The following is a 16087-nucleotide window of genomic DNA, read 5'->3' as shown; positions in this document are numbered from 1 at the left end:
TTTTGTGTCTGAAATTTAAAAATGGAGTCTGTAGTACGAAAATCAGTTCCCCTTGCTCTTCGATCCAGCTGAAATGGAATCAAGTTTCTAATCAACCTTCAGGGATCTATAAATTGTCAACAACCTCACTTATATTACATTCTGATAAATTATACGACCAACAAAACGACGCTGTTCTCTGTACCAACAAGCAAACCAACAAACAACTGGTAAATATATAACATCGAACATTCGGGGGTAAGAAAAATGCTGTGCAGTAGAGCATTTATAAAGAATAACATCAATCGCATTATATAAGCCTCCAAACGATGAAAATGAATGGAAAAAAAAGAAAGAATAATCGACCTCTAGAAGTCTGCGTCCTTCTCAACTCTTCTGGTCTCCGATCTTCGTGTCTTTGCAAACTGCTGGATTTATACCAAACTCTCATGAACTTACTATACAAGAACACTGCCAAGGGCAAATGCGAGCATCTCAGCACGGTGATCATCACTTAATACACTTACAATCATTGTCTGCGCTTCCTAGAATTTTCTGCAAGACAATGCCCGCCAAAAGGCCATCCCACGGTTATCTTTCCATGTACCATCCTCGCTTTAACTTTACAGTTTCTTGGGCAGATTGTAAGTCTTCTTCAAAAACTTGGTAGCTGATTCATCATTCCTGTAGCACAACACCCGAAGGAGCGTGTTTGGTTCAGTTGGGTTCCACTGCCCAGATGTTGGGGGCAACGGGAGTCTGGACCTGGCGGACGAGCCATATGACTCCAAGGTCACTCGTCTAAACCGTTCGACGAGGCTATCAGTGTCTGTTCTGAAAAGGGGAAGCACACTTCTCACTGTTGTTGAAAACTTGTCTATCAATTCAGAAGGCAAGCCATCCCCATTGGCCCAGAATAGATCCTTGAGGGCTTTGAAATCGTCCTCTATTATTTGGGAATCCTGCTGGGAGAATGCACGAGAGGGGCCTCCAGCAAGCAAAACCAGCAAGAATCCATCAAATGACGCTCTCATTATGTCAGTTATAATCCGTGTACGAACTCTTTCATGCACAGAGTTGGATATTATGAGTAAGTTCTTCTCCAGCCCGTCAAGAAAAGCGTCTATTCTACAAGAGGATGGTTCCCCAACATACAAACCATCCCACAGAACATGACTTAGGTCATGGAAGATCATTTTATAAGCCACTGCCTCACAAAGCTGTTGGATTGCTTCCACACAAGCTGCTGGCGTGAGTTCAAACTTTTTCTCCAGTCCATTCGAAAAGTCTTCTACATTAGCAGATTCTGAATTTCTGAGATGAGTAATAATCCGTTTCTCCAAAACCTCCAACTCACTCCGGATTCTTTGCAATGTATTTATACGAGCACACATCTGAGGAATCCCAAAGGAGTTATCCCCATTGAGTGTTGCAACCTGAGAGCTCCTCTTTTGAGGAACTGGTGATTTTTCTTTCTTTTTGCCAAAGCCTTGGAACTTTGATCCCATGGTACATCTGGTCAATGCCGGCATAGTGGGAACAAACGTATTGCGAGATCCTGCACAACAGAATGAACAATATTGGTTATCACAAAAAGATCATACCTTAGTCCACATACAAATAACTTTTGAGTTACGAAATTATTTACCACATCCAGATTTTGCCTTGGTTACGTAATACTGAAGACATCTATCAAGGCCAGTCATCAAGTCAGGAAGCAATGCAGGATGCATTGGTATTGGCAGCTGAAAGAATGCTTCCAGAGTTTCATCAAGGATTCGCAAAACTTCAACAGCAGATGGGGCATATCCATCTTCGTTTACTTGTGGGTTCCATACCTGAAACATTGCAATGTAAAAGGTTATCTTTCGGAAAGATTCACCAGTCACAAGTAATGAGCAAAAATAACGAATGAAAAAGCCTAACAATAAAAGAAAATGCAAAGGAGTGTTCCAGATATAAGACCAAAAAATTGTATAAACATTTGATTCAGACTAACAAATGAATATAGTTAGTGCACACCTCTTGTTGTAGATTCCTATCAATCCATTCTTTCAATCTGTCCACTCTTGTCTTAATCCACACTTTCACCAGATTCGCAATTGCAGTTTCAGCCTCGTAAGGAGGCATCTCACGAATTATTGCCTTGCCACCATCATCACTATCTACGGAGTCTAAAACTGCTATCAGCACAAGATCTTTCTCCAGCTTATCAGCAGCTCTCAAAACCTGTACAGCATCTGGGTTCAACTCCGCTATACCCGATATGAATTGTTTAATCTCATTCGCATAGCAAGCGTGAAGGGTTGCCACAGCCACCCCGGCAGCAAAAGGATGCCATCTCTTCAATATTGGACTGAACACCTCTTTCTCCTTAACTGCCAGCTCACCAACGTCCTTTGCAAGGATGGCCAGAACAGGAAGGGGATTTGGCTGGTGTCTTGATGCTCTCCTGCTTGAATCGGCCTTTTCCATTCTCTGCAAAATAAGTAAACAAATAATTTCATCTCAGGTAGAAAAATATATGGACATCAATTATCATGTATATTTTCTAACTATTGTTTTTGTTCCTTTCAGGCCCTTTCACAATAACAGTCTACTGTTATGTCGTATGCATGATATGCCTTAAGCAAGTAATGCATTCTCCGTATAATTAGGCTTTTATTTTGGGATACATTGACAAAGCATCAACACCATGCAAGTTGTTGGATACCAAATCCGACTTTAGTATCCATGCTGCATAGATGTTACTGGCTTCATACAACATCAAAGGATCCAATAAAACCAAAATGGCTATGATATTCTTTGCATTTTCCCTCTTATTGAAGGAAGGAAAGGGGGGAATCAGCGGCAGATACTGAGGACTTGCCTGAGCAAAAGCAGTGCGCAAGGATGATCTGATGTAGGTGTCAATCCTGCTACGGGCAACATCAACTTCATTTTTCCTCCTCCTGCGGTACTCATTTGATATATCTTCAACTAAAATCTTAGCTGCTACTACCCCCAGAGAAACAATGGCCTGCATAGCATCAATGTTACTGCTATCAAAAGTGTCATGATACGCAAGGAGCCTCTTCTCTGCCCATCCCAATATTGAAGTCAATGTCGAACTCAAGATCTTGCAGTACTCGGAATCCTTTGTTGCCTTTGCGTCTTTAGCAACCTCAGCTAGCTGACTATCAGCAGCATACAAGAGGTCCAGTTCTACTTGACCAGTTGCAACAAAACGATGAAATAAAACCCAAGTAAAGCAAAGGTTATGGAGCATCTGGTTCATTCCAAGGATTGACCAGGTCTTCTTAATATGCTCCATTAGCTCGTCAACTTCCTCTATTATAGATGTTTCGTCGTGAAGATCAAAGCAGGCTTCTAGAAGCCTCTCATAAAGCCGGAGATTCAATGGCAACCCATCTGCCCAATGTGATGTATCATAGAGACCATCAGATGACCTAGAAGCAAGAGCCGTAACAGCATTACGAAGAACCTGCAGAGTCTCGTTATTTCTGCCAGTTTCAAAGGGCCTGTCCAATGCCCCATTAATAATTTGACGCAATCTCTGTGCAGCATTATTCGACTTGTCAAGTGGCACGTGGGGATGCAATAGGAGACCGGCCTCAAGAATTTTGAGGGTTCTTTTCTGCCATGCATCGTATTCTTGCTGGTCAGTGAAATCAGAGGACTTGAGCTGCTGTAACAGCTCCAGTGGCACTACCACTGACTCAATTCGCCTTCCGACCTGCAATGAATACAACAAACAGAACACTCGATCAATTACAACTCCAATACAAACGACCCTTAAACAAAAGCTCGAAAATGCTGACTATAAAACTAAACATTCGGTGTAGCATACTGAGCTCGAAACGAGATTTTGATTCATTTAACACTGTCAGTTTCATCAGATCAAACTACATTTAGTAAAGAAACAATTTTTGCAATCCAAATTGACCAAACCACTCTCAAATTTGAGCTAAACAATCTCATCACATCATCAGACTTATCAAAAACCAAAAATTACCCACTAAAAATAATTCAAAGCAAAATTATACCTTTCAAAGTCAGATCAACAAAAATCACAAATGAGAAAGAAAAAAAAGGTGAAGAAATTGAGCTGACCTGAGAAGCAGAAATCCTGAGCAGAGCTCTCCGGACTCTGGAGTCAGTGGCCTCAGAAATACCCATTTGGATCCTCATCAGCTCACCCACCGTCATTGCCCGCCTGGGCTTTCCGGGACCCGACCCGACCCCGGACCCGGCTGATCCGGGACTCTTCTTGGAGCCGGAGCCCGGCGATTTGAGACCCAATGCCTTCTTCATCTTGCTGGCAGCTGTGGAAGTGAGCGATCTCTGCATTGCGGGGGAGCCGTTGGGGGAGTTGGCGTGTTGGGTCGGCGAGTCAGCGGAGGAGGGTGTGAAAGTCAAGGCCTTTCCGGTGGATGTACGGCAGGCGGCGACGAAGATCTCGTAGGCGGTGAGTCGGAGGTCCGAGTCGCTGAGTTGGGCCGAGAGCTGGCCGAGCGGGGATGGGAGATCGGTGCCCATTGCGGAAATGGATCTGGTGGGTATGCTGAGTGGTTTGGCGGGTGAGGCGGTGGCTGTGGTGGTTGTGGGGGCGGTGATGCCTCTCTTGGATTGGCCCAGCGAAGAGAGGTCTCTGAAGAGATGAGCCATTGAGGAAGATACAGGGGAAGGGAGGGAGAGATGAACAAGTCCAAAGTTTTGGACTTTTTACTTGTACATGTTACTCTCTCTCCTCTCTCTTTCTCACACACGTCCCCCAACAGACAGTTTATTTATTTATTTAAATTTTTTTTTGTGTGACTTTTTGGGTGATTCAAAAATAAGTTTTTTGACCAAAAATATATATATATATATATACTGTTTGACAAAAAAATAATTATTATATTGTGTTTATTTTTATGAAATATTTTTTCAACTGTTGCCATTGTGGTAAAAAGTCATGTATTGAATTGATGTCTCAACAAATTCTCAAAATACGAGGAAAGAAATGGCTACACATGAAAATTACCTATATTGTTTTTTGAGTGAAATTTTACTTATCAAATTCATGGTACATTTATGAACCTGAAACTCGAGACTTAAACAGCGCTAAACAGAAATTTTTAAAACAAAGCACTATATAAATTCTATCTTCTTCTCCCCTTACTATTTCACTGCGGCCATGCTTGTTGTGAAACGAGTCAAATACAGACAAAAAGAGAAGGAGGTGTTGGCCCAAAAGAAAAGTTCATGGGATGTTTTCTCATGTTTTTGTTCCCTTAATTATTATTATTATTTTTCATCGAAAACTAAAAACATTCACAATTAAGAATTGTGATTAATTAAATATTGAATATATAATTCACAAAAGATAAGAGAGGAGGAAGGAGCGTGGGAAAGCAACAACGTCTCATGCTTCTGGAACTGGAAAAAAGGTACAAATGAAAGCTGGAACACGCAGGCAAAAGATCGGTGGTCACCGGGTCCACAACTTCCCTTTTGTTTTTTTTCACTTGTATATATTTTATTATACAAGGATTTTGCTGGGTTCCGTCGCTCTACGACGCTCGTCGGCTAAAAATAATGTGTTTAAAATTGTTATTAGAATGACTTAAATCGTTTTTATGAAAGTATTTTTGAAAATAAAATGTAAATAATCTTAAGAAATTACTTGAATTAAGAAGCAAATGTTTGGTGCAACCCTTTAATCAAAAACGCTTTTACCAAAACTTCAGTCAATCATTCAAAAATCACTTTCAAATAAGCCTTTAATTGTCGTGTACTCTTATACAATTGACCGAAATATTGCACTAATACAAATATCAAGTCACACTATACTATAGTGTGGTCTCTACAACGTAGCTTATAAGTTGATACAAATTCAAGAATAATAAACTTAATTATATTATTTTATGAAACAAAATTAGCGCCTTGGACGTGATAAAACTTCTCACTTGTTAATTTCATTAAAAGTGACGCGGTTAGCTTTCAATTGCAACAGTTAATAAACTTCAGAAGTTAAATTGCGACAATTTACACTACGTGTACCAAAACTTTGTCTGAACTACAAGGACAAGAATCATATAATTTATCGTAAATATTAAGAAAGTTGGATTGATTAAGGGTGAGAGAGTGAGTTATCAAAAGGTTTAAGAGCATAATACAGAAAATAGACAAATACTAATACATACCGGTGTTGGCAGTTGATTTTTCAATATATTTAACTATTTCAATTACTCATTTTTCGCAAATTATTATTTATTCTATGCTGGAATGCGATTGCATGTATTATTATTATTTATTAAATAATAATAATCCTTCATCATTTGTTTGTAGAGTCAAAGAAAAGATTTACAATGACGGTCGAATAATTTATATAATATAATATAATTTTATAGAACAAGATTAGTACACGACAGCATGGTTTTGAGAATGCTTACATACCATTTAATCAGTGATTACAACTAATTAATTAAAAAATTATTGTCTTAATTAGTCATGATCACCTGAAGCTTCTTATGTTTGATTCCTTCTTACGTGAACAGTTCCAGTTTCGAGTTCGAAAACCGTCGTCTTAAGAGTTAAGACTCCCCCGTCTAAATAGATTGAGGTAAGGAATTTACAAATACTTAATTTTATTGGCTAATGAGTCCAACCACTATTGATATAATTTATAAAAAATTATGTTTACACAAGCGAAAGAGGAACAAATTTGAATTTTTATTTCATCTAATAAAAGAATACTACTGATTGAGAAAACGACTCCACAACAAATGAAACTAAATTATGGACTTGCTAATTTTTTTTTTTTTTTTTTGGGAACGAGTCCACCATGTTATTATCCGACTCAATTATTGATGTTTTAGTGTGCATGTTCGTAGCATGTGATCGTCGGGTCATGTTTGAGTTTTGTAAGTTTACGCTTAGGTATGCATGGCTGCGGAGAGAATGGCATGCCATTGTTTATGAAATTTCTTAAATTTTCTCGAATTCTTCAACTATTTAAAATTTTTAAAAAGCAATTCCTAATAATATACTTGGTATGTTATAAATTTTTTTAAGGTTCTCGTTAAATACAGTTGAATTTATAAGGATTTTAATAAATTATCTTAGATTATCTCTAAATGAGATGTTAAATTCTAAGTGGAATGTCATGTAATCAAATTTGAAGATAGGAGCAAGGTCCAACCGATATGTCAATCCTATGTGGATTGACATATGAGTTTTTATATGTTAAATTTAACATATAAGAAAAGTGAGATCAGTCTTAAAGTAATAAATGAATATCTAGCCGCGAATCCAAACAGCTAAGGGAAATTCTATACTCAGAAGGCTTGAAATCGGGTCTCCATTTATGCATCATGGCCAGCAATGAACCAAGGTTACTTATTCAGAATTCTCTTCAATTTCTTTTGGTTCTGGTTTGGCTTCAGGCTTAGCCTCAGTTGTTGCCATTGACAGAAGTAGAGAGCGAGCCTTGTTTTTTGAGAGAAAAAGGAAAAGGAGAGAGTTGGCAAATGATTGTCAACCATTGCTCTTCCGAATTCTGACCTTAGCTTTTCGTCTTTGATTAGTATTAGCGAAAGCTCGCTCGACTTAATAATAGCTGTATTACTCGACTTGCTTACTAGCTGCAGTTCTTACTAATATATAAATTTAGTTAATTTAGAGTTCTAAACTGAGTACACTAGGAGAACAGTAGTTTCCTCTTTTCTCCTTTTTATGAACACGGAATGATCAGCATTGCTTCTCTGGAAACCCATCGATCTTCGTCATAACCAAACTTCATATCTCGTGTGTAGAGGTCTTTCTTTTCTTTGCCCGTTAGAAGCCCCTTTAAGGCCCGTTAGAATTAAAATGCCTTAAAATTCTCATTAAAATACAGCCTCTACATGTTGAGAAAATTTTCATCGAGCCTGTAATCAGGGTGGTACACTACATGATATTATATAAGTGGTGAGAAGTTTAATTTATAATACATTACTTGTATAATGACACGTGATGTACATCTTGTGTCCCAGACACGCTCAAAAATGGGATGTGCTATCCACACACTCTATTTTACTTCTCACATACCCCTTGATAATTTTTGTCCGTTGATCTTCTTCAATTCATCTGATCTAAAAACTGAAAAATTAAAAAGATGTGTAAGAAATAAAATAGGATGTGTGAATATCACATCCTCTCAAAAATCTCTCCTACATGTCCCTGTCATCATTCTAAAAAACGGATGCAACTTGCTTTTATGATTTTATGACCCGAGGTTGGAACTGAAATTAGGTTAAATCAAAGGCACCCCAGCGCACGCAGGCTTAACAGAGACATGTCTCAGCTAGGCGATGACGAACTAACCCTAATCCTCAATTGGGTCACCGACCCAAAAGAAAGACAATTGCTCTCCGAGGTCTGCAAGCAATGGCTGAGAGTGGAGGGCCTGAACCGATCCTCAATTCGTCTTCTCGAACCCGAACATCTCCTCCGAGTCCTACCCAGATTCCCAAATTTACTCCAATTCGAAGCATCAAAATCCATCGCCGACTCCGACCTCGAACTCATAGCTCGATTCTGTCCCAAAGTCGAAGTCATCGACCTCAATTCGAAAACCCCACGTAAGATTTCTGACGAATTTGACGAAGCATTGTTGTTTGATGATTTTGGGAACGACGGTCTGTGCGCTCTGGCACATGGGTGTCCGAAATTGCGTAAGGTTTCGATCAGAAGGAGGAAGAATGTTGGGAATTTTGGGATCGTTTCGCTTGTGGATTTATCGCGTAATTTGACGTATTTGGATTTAGGGTTTTGCAGCTTGGTTTCGGACCCAACCCTAGATGCAATTGGGTCTTCAAATTCGATTATGGTTTTGGGTTTGCAAGGATGTTCGTTGATTACGGATCGCGGGTTAAAGTTTTTGGCAAATGGGTCTTGCTCAAAAACCATGAAAAGGCTGAATCTTGCAGAGTGTGATAGAATCACTGATTTTGGGGTCTCCATTTTGCAGACTATGTGTGGCTTGGTGGAGCTGAATTTGGCGGAATGTGGTCCGAAAATCACCGACTCCGGAGTTGTTTCAATTGCTGCAATTCGATCTCTTAAAAGATTGAACCTGTCTTGGTTGATCAATGTGACAAATCAAACAGTTGTTGCTCTGGCTGAGAATTGCCGGAAGTTGGAGATGCTGGATTTAACCGGCTGTGAATTGGTAAGCGGTGAGGGCATTCTTGCATTTTCTAGTCATGCGTGCTTAGAGACAATTGTTTTCTGTTCTTGCTTCAATGTCAGTGTGTGTGACATCGAAAACTTAGTTCTTCGATGCTCGTCATTGAAGTGCATTGTGCTGGATAAAGGACTGAGAACGTGGATGCAAGAAAGGATTGGCGAATTGGTTGGTTTAGTTTGGCGTTGAGAAATGGATGCAGCTAGCATCTCTTCTGCTCTTGTGCTCCATGGGTTTGGAAACTTTGCTTATTGACTGTTTGGTGTAAAAGGTTAAGAGAGCTTCTTCGTCATGGTAGAAGTGTTTTTTGGAGAAGCACCTGTCAGGTACACTTGTATTTTTTATGAAAGTGACAACATACTTCTAATGGAAGCACTTCTAGCAGAATCGCTTTGGCGTTGAAAAATGGATGCAGATAACAACTATTGTGCTCTGCTGCTTCATGGTTTCAGAAACTTTTTCGTAGTTTAGTCTCTCTAGAGTTTATTAGCCCTTAACAATTCAATTTGGCTATAATTTGGTCTAAAGAATTTCAGTTTTTCAGCAGATGATTGGATTCCAATTTCTACCAAGTTAAAAGTCGTAAATTGGAGAAATTGCAACAGTCGTGGGTTAGTAAACGGCGGGAAAATCAGCAATCAAAGTAGTTCCAATTCTCGATCCAGATTAGTAAACATGCCAAAAGTCTCTGCTCATTTTGTTTGGAAGAAAAGTGAAGGATGATCGGATGGTTTATAGTTTAATTACATAAGCACAATGCAAATTGTCATGAACTATAGAGTTTCATACACAACATATGAAATTAATGTTAAAAGATGTCAAAAAATTCGAAACTTCAACTCTGTTAAAAAATGAATAAAAACGGATCAACGGATAGAAAATTCTGACCATTTCTTAACGTGCTCTCTGCATGTAATTAGTTACCCATATTCTTATCTGCATGCCGAAATTGTTTGGTTAACTTTTGAATGAGTTTTAATTATCAAATAGGCAGTAGTTAAATGCATTTCTATTTTCTGATACCAAGCTGGCTCCGTGGGCAAATAAGTTTCAATTTTTAAAAAATTTAAACAAAAACTGAAAATAAAATGAATATCAAACGGCTCTTAAGATGGTGAACTATTTTTCGACAACCCTACAAATATAGTACATTACACGCAACGCTCACTTAAAAGCTAAGAAATATGAACAAAGATATGTCACACTGCTATACTATACTTAACTTTAGCCTATATATGTCTGCTTAAATGTTATTCATATCATATAACTTAATGAATAGCATATTTTTGTGTTCCTAGCTAAACATGACCTACACATCAACGCATTCGAAGTGGGTACATTTTTTGGCTAGCTGTAAATAACGAAACTAGAACTGCCACTGGCTAGTTCATCATTTCTTTGATTATTTGGAGGGAACCCAGCATCCGTGCAGTCCATATGGAAGACCATAGGGGAACTTTGCCCTAGCAATCTCTTCGAACGTTGATCCATCTAATAACAACGCATATCCATCTCCATTTTTCGCACTAATCATCGATATTACAACACCTACATCATGTACATATAAATGTCATAAAAATTGTTCCAAACGAACTCTTTTTTGTTTTTCTGATTGAAGGTAATTTTATAATATTAAGGAATCGTTCAATAATCATATTGTTTTTTACTTTTGACAAAAATGAAACTAAAAAAAAAAAAAAAATATTTGTGAGTTTTCAAAATTTTAATTAGTTTAACTTTTAGTTTTTAGTAAAGTAATCTCACCATCATCTTCTTCAGTTGCCCCAGGACGGGCCACAAAGAACGGTTCGGATGGCACTGCCCCTTCATCGTACCAATTCTTAGCTTTCTTCTCTACCAAATCAATCTGCAAATATATATTCAAAGAATTTGAATAAGAAATTAGCTCGAAATCGGTATGATATAATACAAAGTGGAAAATGGAAGCAGGGCATGTAATTTTGTAACTTTAATAATTAACTATACCTTGGTGAGGGTGTTAGGAAAGTTGCATGGGCGCTGAGCTCCGCAAGCATAAGCGTATCTGTATTTTTGGCCCAGAAAAGCAGGGTTTATGCTGCACATGTCCATCCCTCTACCATGCTCATTTGGGTCTAGTGCTGCCTCCAAATTTCCATATGGACTCCCATCCAGTGGTATTCTGAATCTACCAACCCTGTGTTTTCCATCAAAAGAACAACAACAAATTAGTTTACAAAATTTAAATAATAATCTAATTATCAACTTTCATGTTACTTATTTTATAAAATTTATATAATTTACATATTTAGTCTCCTTAGCATTACCCAACAAATTAATCGCTAGCTCCACGTTAAATTGAATACATAATTTTTTTTTTTTGTCGGTGAATTTAGGTCACATATTGAGTTAATTTTGTGCTTTTTATTCTAGAAAATGATAGAGAATTATTATTGACACTCCAAAAATTTAATTGTACATTTCTCATAAATAGTATTTTTCTTTATAAATATAGAGAGTTTAGAGTGCACAACTACATTTTTCGATTGCCAATAATAATTTCAAAATAATAAACATGATAAAAATTCAGCAAGATAACTTTTTTCTTGCTTTCATATTAGATAGATATTCATGTCATGTACGTACTGAGCATCTGGTAGTACATCTTTGCCAATATAAGACCGAAGATTTTGTATCTTAAGCTTGTCCAGAATCGTTGTGTCAGCGTTGTGTTCGCAACAATCTGCAATGATTGTAGTTACCCTACCATCCTCATCTGTCTCCTCATAAGCATTAATGAAATGGAACGTAATGTATAATGGAACTTCCACACTCGCCACCTTCAAAACAAAGAAATTGTATACAATTAATAAATCAAAAGAAGAACAAAAAGCAAAATAGTTAGTACCCAAAACATCAGATTGGAAGGAACTTACAATGTTGCCACTAGCTTTACACATAACATGCATAAACGCCTTGGAGTCAGGGTGCCACTCAAACTTGTACAAGGGAGTGGGTTCGGCCTTGAGCAAATTCCCAGCACAATACCTCAGTGGCATCTCGGGCACAATGATGTAGTGCTCGGTCACAGGGAAAGAGTGCACCCAACCCGGAGCCGGTCCACGGCTACAATCAACCCGCCCGATCACCTTCCTCTCATTAGTCCCCGGCTCCATCCTGACTGCCAAATATCCTGGGTTGATTAAATCCGGCAACAGAGTCAAAAACTCCGTATCGGTCACGATAGGATGTGCCGAGTGTATCAAGCCACCCAATGTGTCACTGTACTTAAATTTCCCTACAGTTTCCAAGGTAGCAGGATCAATCACTATTGACCCTTTCTGGGTCTCTGTGAGGCACACAACCCGACCATCGGCGAGCTTAACCACTCCGGTGTTGGCGTTGTCAGTCAGTGATGCACCGGAGAATAGGTTGGCTAGCTCACCAATATAAGATAGGAAATTGTTAGGCTTAGGGACCTCAGAGAATTCACGGAAACATAATTTTTTGTTCTTCATGGCGGCTTTGTAGGCCTCGGATTCGATCTGGCGGTGGCCAGCAGTGAGGCGACCGTTGTGGAAGTGAAGTTTGACGAGCATGGCATAGCCGTCAAATAGGTGGCGGAAGTTGTAGTCCCCGACGTGCCACAGCCCTGGACCATTTCTTAGGTACGTCCCTTTCTGCATGTGACATTAAGTTAATTATGAGCCAGCTGTATATTCGATAAATGTTCACCTTTTATAATAATATGGTGCTCAATAAATTTGAATCATTTTGTCTATAAATACCTGTAGATCGAAATATTAGAAATACATTTGGAATGAGACACTGATACGTTCTGAAGCATAAAAATAATTGGTAAAAAAATAAAAAGAAATGACAAGGCAAACGTCAATGACATTCTTGTCGAGGAGTTGTTGTAGCATTTTAAAAGTAATTAAAGTGAGGAATATATGTATACTTTGGCCAGCACCACGTTTGTACGTGGCGATGGACAGCAAGTTGATTAATCAGATTTAGCACTAGCATTTAGCAAGAAGACACACACATCAAGGACAAATCTTCTTTCTGTGTGCGTGGTAGGCCTCTCACTTACGAAGCAATAAAGATTAGAAAGAAAAAGCACGATCAAAGTAATGGGAATAAGAAAAGGGTTGAGCTTTCTTCTATTCCTATTTCCGGCAATTTACTGAATAAAAAAGTTGTAAACATACCTTACTTTGGCTCACAACATCCGGTGACGGATTCAGGATTTTAAACTCGGAGGGTCCCAATTATAAAGGTCAAAAAATTTATAGACAAAAATAACATTGAAAATTTAAATATAATACATTTCATTCAAAAATCATATGCAAAACAATATTACAAATTATAAAATCATAATTCAAGCGTCTATTACGAGGTTTCATAAGTTACTAGGGAGTACCTAAGTTATTAATTATCTAATATGAACTACTAAATTTAAAATACCGGTCAAATAAAACTCTCCCCAAACTCTCACTATCTTTCTAACCAAACACACCTTTTTTCTCTTTTACTGGTTTCCAAACATCCACCTTCTCTCTCACTAAGAACAAAGCTGCCATACCTCCACCAACAACATCCCTCCCCATTCTCCCTCCCCATGGCAGCTCCACCCCCAAATTTCACCAACCCATGACAGATCATATCCATCTTACTAACTTTATGAAGGAAATTTCACCCATAAGAAAAATTACTAAGATGGTTGAAATAATTTGGGAAAATTTGGGTTTATGTACTGCCCCCACCAGACGTCAAAGAAAGGTTGGAGGAGAAGTGGGTGGCACCAACGGATGAGACCATGGCAGAAGCAAGGAGGAGAGAGGCAGGAAGGGTCCCTATTTTCTTTCTTCTTTGTGCGGTCATCTTCCCCGAGAAGAAGACAGCCACTGCAACCTGCACAGACCTCATGCTCGAGTACGAGGGGTCCCCGGAAAATTTATAGCAGAGATTTAGAATCGCCGACGGGTCCTGGGACCTCCCAGGTCCCTATGTGGATTCGCCCTTGACAACATCGTACCTAGTTATTTGGCTCTGTTATTGTTTATTTTTGGCCTAACCCTATCCGTTATTGTTTATTAAGTACCTAAAATCTCCTAATTTTTTAGCGATATTTCAAATTGGTCTCAATTTTTTAAAATATTTCAAACAAGTACCCAACCTATTAAAACATCACATCCGTTAAGCCCAGTTAAATTTTTGTTAAATAATTAGGGTTTACTTTGTCTCCAAAATCAATTGAAGGTCATGGACGCATGGCTTCGACAACTAACAATCACCACCACCCCCATCAAGCCATCAACTCCACACCCAACACACAACCACCAACTACACCCTATAACTCAAGCATCCAACATTGAGAAGAAGGTCATGGAGCTTGTTTCTGCTTTTGTGATTTCCTCATTCACCGATTCTTGGCTCGTAAAGCTTCCAGTTCTTTGTAGGCGGTGAAGATGGTGGTGGGTGCATCATGGTAGTTTATACCATTTGAGCATCTTCCTTGACCTTCTTTTCGATGTTGGCGGCTTGAGTTGTAGGGTGGAGTTGGTGGTTGGCTTCCATTACCTTTTATTGATTTTGGAGACAAAGGAAGCCCCATTTTTTTTATTTTTTTTTAGCAAAAGTAAGCCCTAGTTAATTTAATAGAAATTTAACTAGGGCTTAATAGATGTGACAGTTTCAATATGTTAAATACTTGTTTGGAATGTTTAAAAAAATTGAGACCAATTTGGAATGACACTAGAAAGTTGAGGAATTTTTGGTACTTAATCCAAATAAATTCTATTGTCTGGGCAATAAAAGATATGATGTTATTATGAATCTCAAACAATTTATTACGTTGAATTTTAATAAACTTGAACAGGATTGACAAGGAAATATCACTCGTCCACATAAATTCTACATTCAAGCTTAAATACATGTGCATGAAATCTTTAGCAACAATTCTTTGATAGAATAAACCAATAATTATATACACGAAATGAATTAGTGAACGATCACATACCAGCCACAATGGTATTTCTCCTTGGACAAGCAGCTCTCCTTCCCATCTCTCCTGCCGCACACTCGTCCATGCCACGTGACTCCCGTCGTAACCATTGCCGCTCTCTCTTTTTGGGGGTGGATGAGCTATTGCCGGCAATGGTGGACTTGCTACATTTGTGGACACCAAGCTCCGACCATTGTGTTTTTTTCTAGTATTACTCAAGTTCTTCTTTAAGGGATTAAACCCATCTTTTATATGATTGGAGTTCTCAGAAAAGGCAGCTGTTGGCTGCAAAGAGAAGTTTCCAGTAGTGCCTGAAAATGTTATGGAAGCCATGAATACTAGCTAAGAACTAAGCAGCTGGGTGTTAAGAGTGTGAGGTGTACTGGTCTTTATATAGGAGGGCCTGCAGGGAAAGATTGCAAATAGGGTAAATTAACTAATTAGAAACAGTGCTAAAATGACCTGTGCGAAGCATCTCCAATTTGGAATCTTAATTGGTGGAATTCCAGTTCACTAGCTGACATAGCTAATTTTTTGTCATTTTTTTTTCTTGTTTTTTGAAAGAGAAAACCATGCTGTGAGTTGATAGTTTAACTAAAGATCTCCCTCTTGGAAAATGAATTTCGCAAATTTTTTTTTGGGGATTTTAAGGATTTTGTGGTCGTGATCGTCTATTGTATATTGTACGATCAGTTTTTGTTAGATATTATTTATATTTAAATTTAAATTTTAAATTTTAAAATGATTTATGATAGTACGATGTTCATTATATAATGAACGATCACAATTATGAAATCTTCAGAAAAAAAATCCAACAAGAATCATTTTCCATCCCTCTTATTAAGAGCATCTGCAGCAGTTTCCAATTGTCCTTGCAATTAGGTGAAACTGCCTTCTTGCCCACAAAA

General features: G+C 38.3%; 3 protein-coding genes across 4 annotated transcripts; 1 reads left to right on the top strand and 2 right to left on the bottom strand.

Annotated features, from left to right (window-relative positions):
• Positions 1–34: 34 nt before the first annotated feature.
• Positions 35–4758, bottom strand: LOC137730378 (protein unc-13 homolog). Of its 2 annotated transcripts, XR_015956907.1 has the most exons (6): positions 4093–4758; positions 2849–3715; positions 2002–2457; positions 1628–1817; positions 346–1537; positions 35–68 (listed from the first exon to the last, which is right to left on the bottom strand). XR_015956907.1 is itself a non-coding variant. In XM_068469420.2 (5 exons), the coding sequence occupies exons 1-5, from the start codon at positions 4645–4647 to the stop codon at positions 603–605; spliced, it is 3003 nt and encodes a 1000-aa protein (XP_068325521.2). In that variant the 5' UTR covers positions 4648–4758; the 3' UTR covers positions 114–602. The 2 variants fall into 2 exon arrangements, 1 of the variants encoding a protein (XP_068325521.2); XM_068469420.2 differs by lacking the exon at positions 35–68 and having other exon boundaries at positions 114–1537.
• Positions 4759–8210: 3452 nt separating this feature from the next.
• LOC137728210 (F-box protein At5g07670) lies at positions 8211–9736 on the top strand. Its single transcript, XM_068467082.2, has one exon. It carries the CDS (start codon positions 8300–8302, stop codon positions 9377–9379), a length of 1080 nt encoding a protein of 359 aa, XP_068323183.2. The 5' UTR covers positions 8211–8299; the 3' UTR covers positions 9380–9736.
• A 543-nt stretch (positions 9737–10279) lies between these two features.
• CCD8 (carotenoid cleavage dioxygenase 8) lies at positions 10280–15571 on the bottom strand. Its single transcript, XM_068451671.2, has 6 exons — positions 15195–15571; positions 12106–12849; positions 11816–12009; positions 11177–11366; positions 10955–11057; positions 10280–10738 (listed from the first exon to the last, which is right to left on the bottom strand). Exons 1-6 carry the CDS (start codon positions 15510–15512, stop codon positions 10593–10595), a joined length of 1695 nt encoding a protein of 564 aa, XP_068307772.2. The 5' UTR covers positions 15513–15571; the 3' UTR covers positions 10280–10592.
• Positions 15572–16087: the final 516 nt, after the last annotated feature.

The sequence above is a fragment of the Pyrus communis genome, chromosome 15 (assembly GCF_041283825.1).
Source record: "Pyrus communis isolate YQ-2024b chromosome 15, ASM4128382v1, whole genome shotgun sequence".
Lineage (NCBI taxonomy): Eukaryota > Viridiplantae > Streptophyta > Magnoliopsida > Rosales > Rosaceae > Pyrus > Pyrus communis.
The sequence above is the reverse complement of the archived record's forward strand: the minus strand, read 5'-3'. Positions and strand labels throughout refer to the sequence as shown.

What these genes read in the sequence shown, in the direction of transcription:
- LOC137730378 (XM_068469420.2), bottom strand. Translation starts at nt 4,647, where the DNA reads ATGGCTCATCTCTTCAGAGACCTCTCTTCGCTGGGCCAATCCAAGAGA. An exon ending in TCAGGATTTCTGCTTCTCAG is followed by an intron (nt 3,716 to 4,092) that starts GTCAGCTCAATT and finishes TATTCATTGCAG; the next exon opens with GTCGGAAGGCGAATTGAGTC. An exon ending in TGCGCACTGCTTTTGCTCAG is followed by an intron (nt 2,458 to 2,848) that starts GCAAGTCCTCAG and finishes CTTATTTTGCAG; the next exon opens with AGAATGGAAAAGGCCGATTC.
- LOC137728210 (XM_068467082.2), top strand. Translation starts at nt 8,300, where the DNA reads ATGTCTCAGCTAGGCGATGACGAACTAACCCTAATCCTCAATTGGGTC.
- CCD8 (XM_068451671.2), bottom strand. Translation starts at nt 15,512, where the DNA reads ATGGCTTCCATAACATTTTCAGGCACTACTGGAAACTTCTCTTTGCAG. An exon ending in GAGAAATACCATTGTGGCTG is followed by an intron (nt 12,850 to 15,194) that starts GTATGTGATCGT and finishes TGTCACATGCAG; the next exon opens with AAAGGGACGTACCTAAGAAA. An exon ending in TTCCTAACACCCTCACCAAG is followed by an intron (nt 11,058 to 11,176) that starts GTATAGTTAATT and finishes ATATATTTGCAG; the next exon opens with ATTGATTTGGTAGAGAAGAA.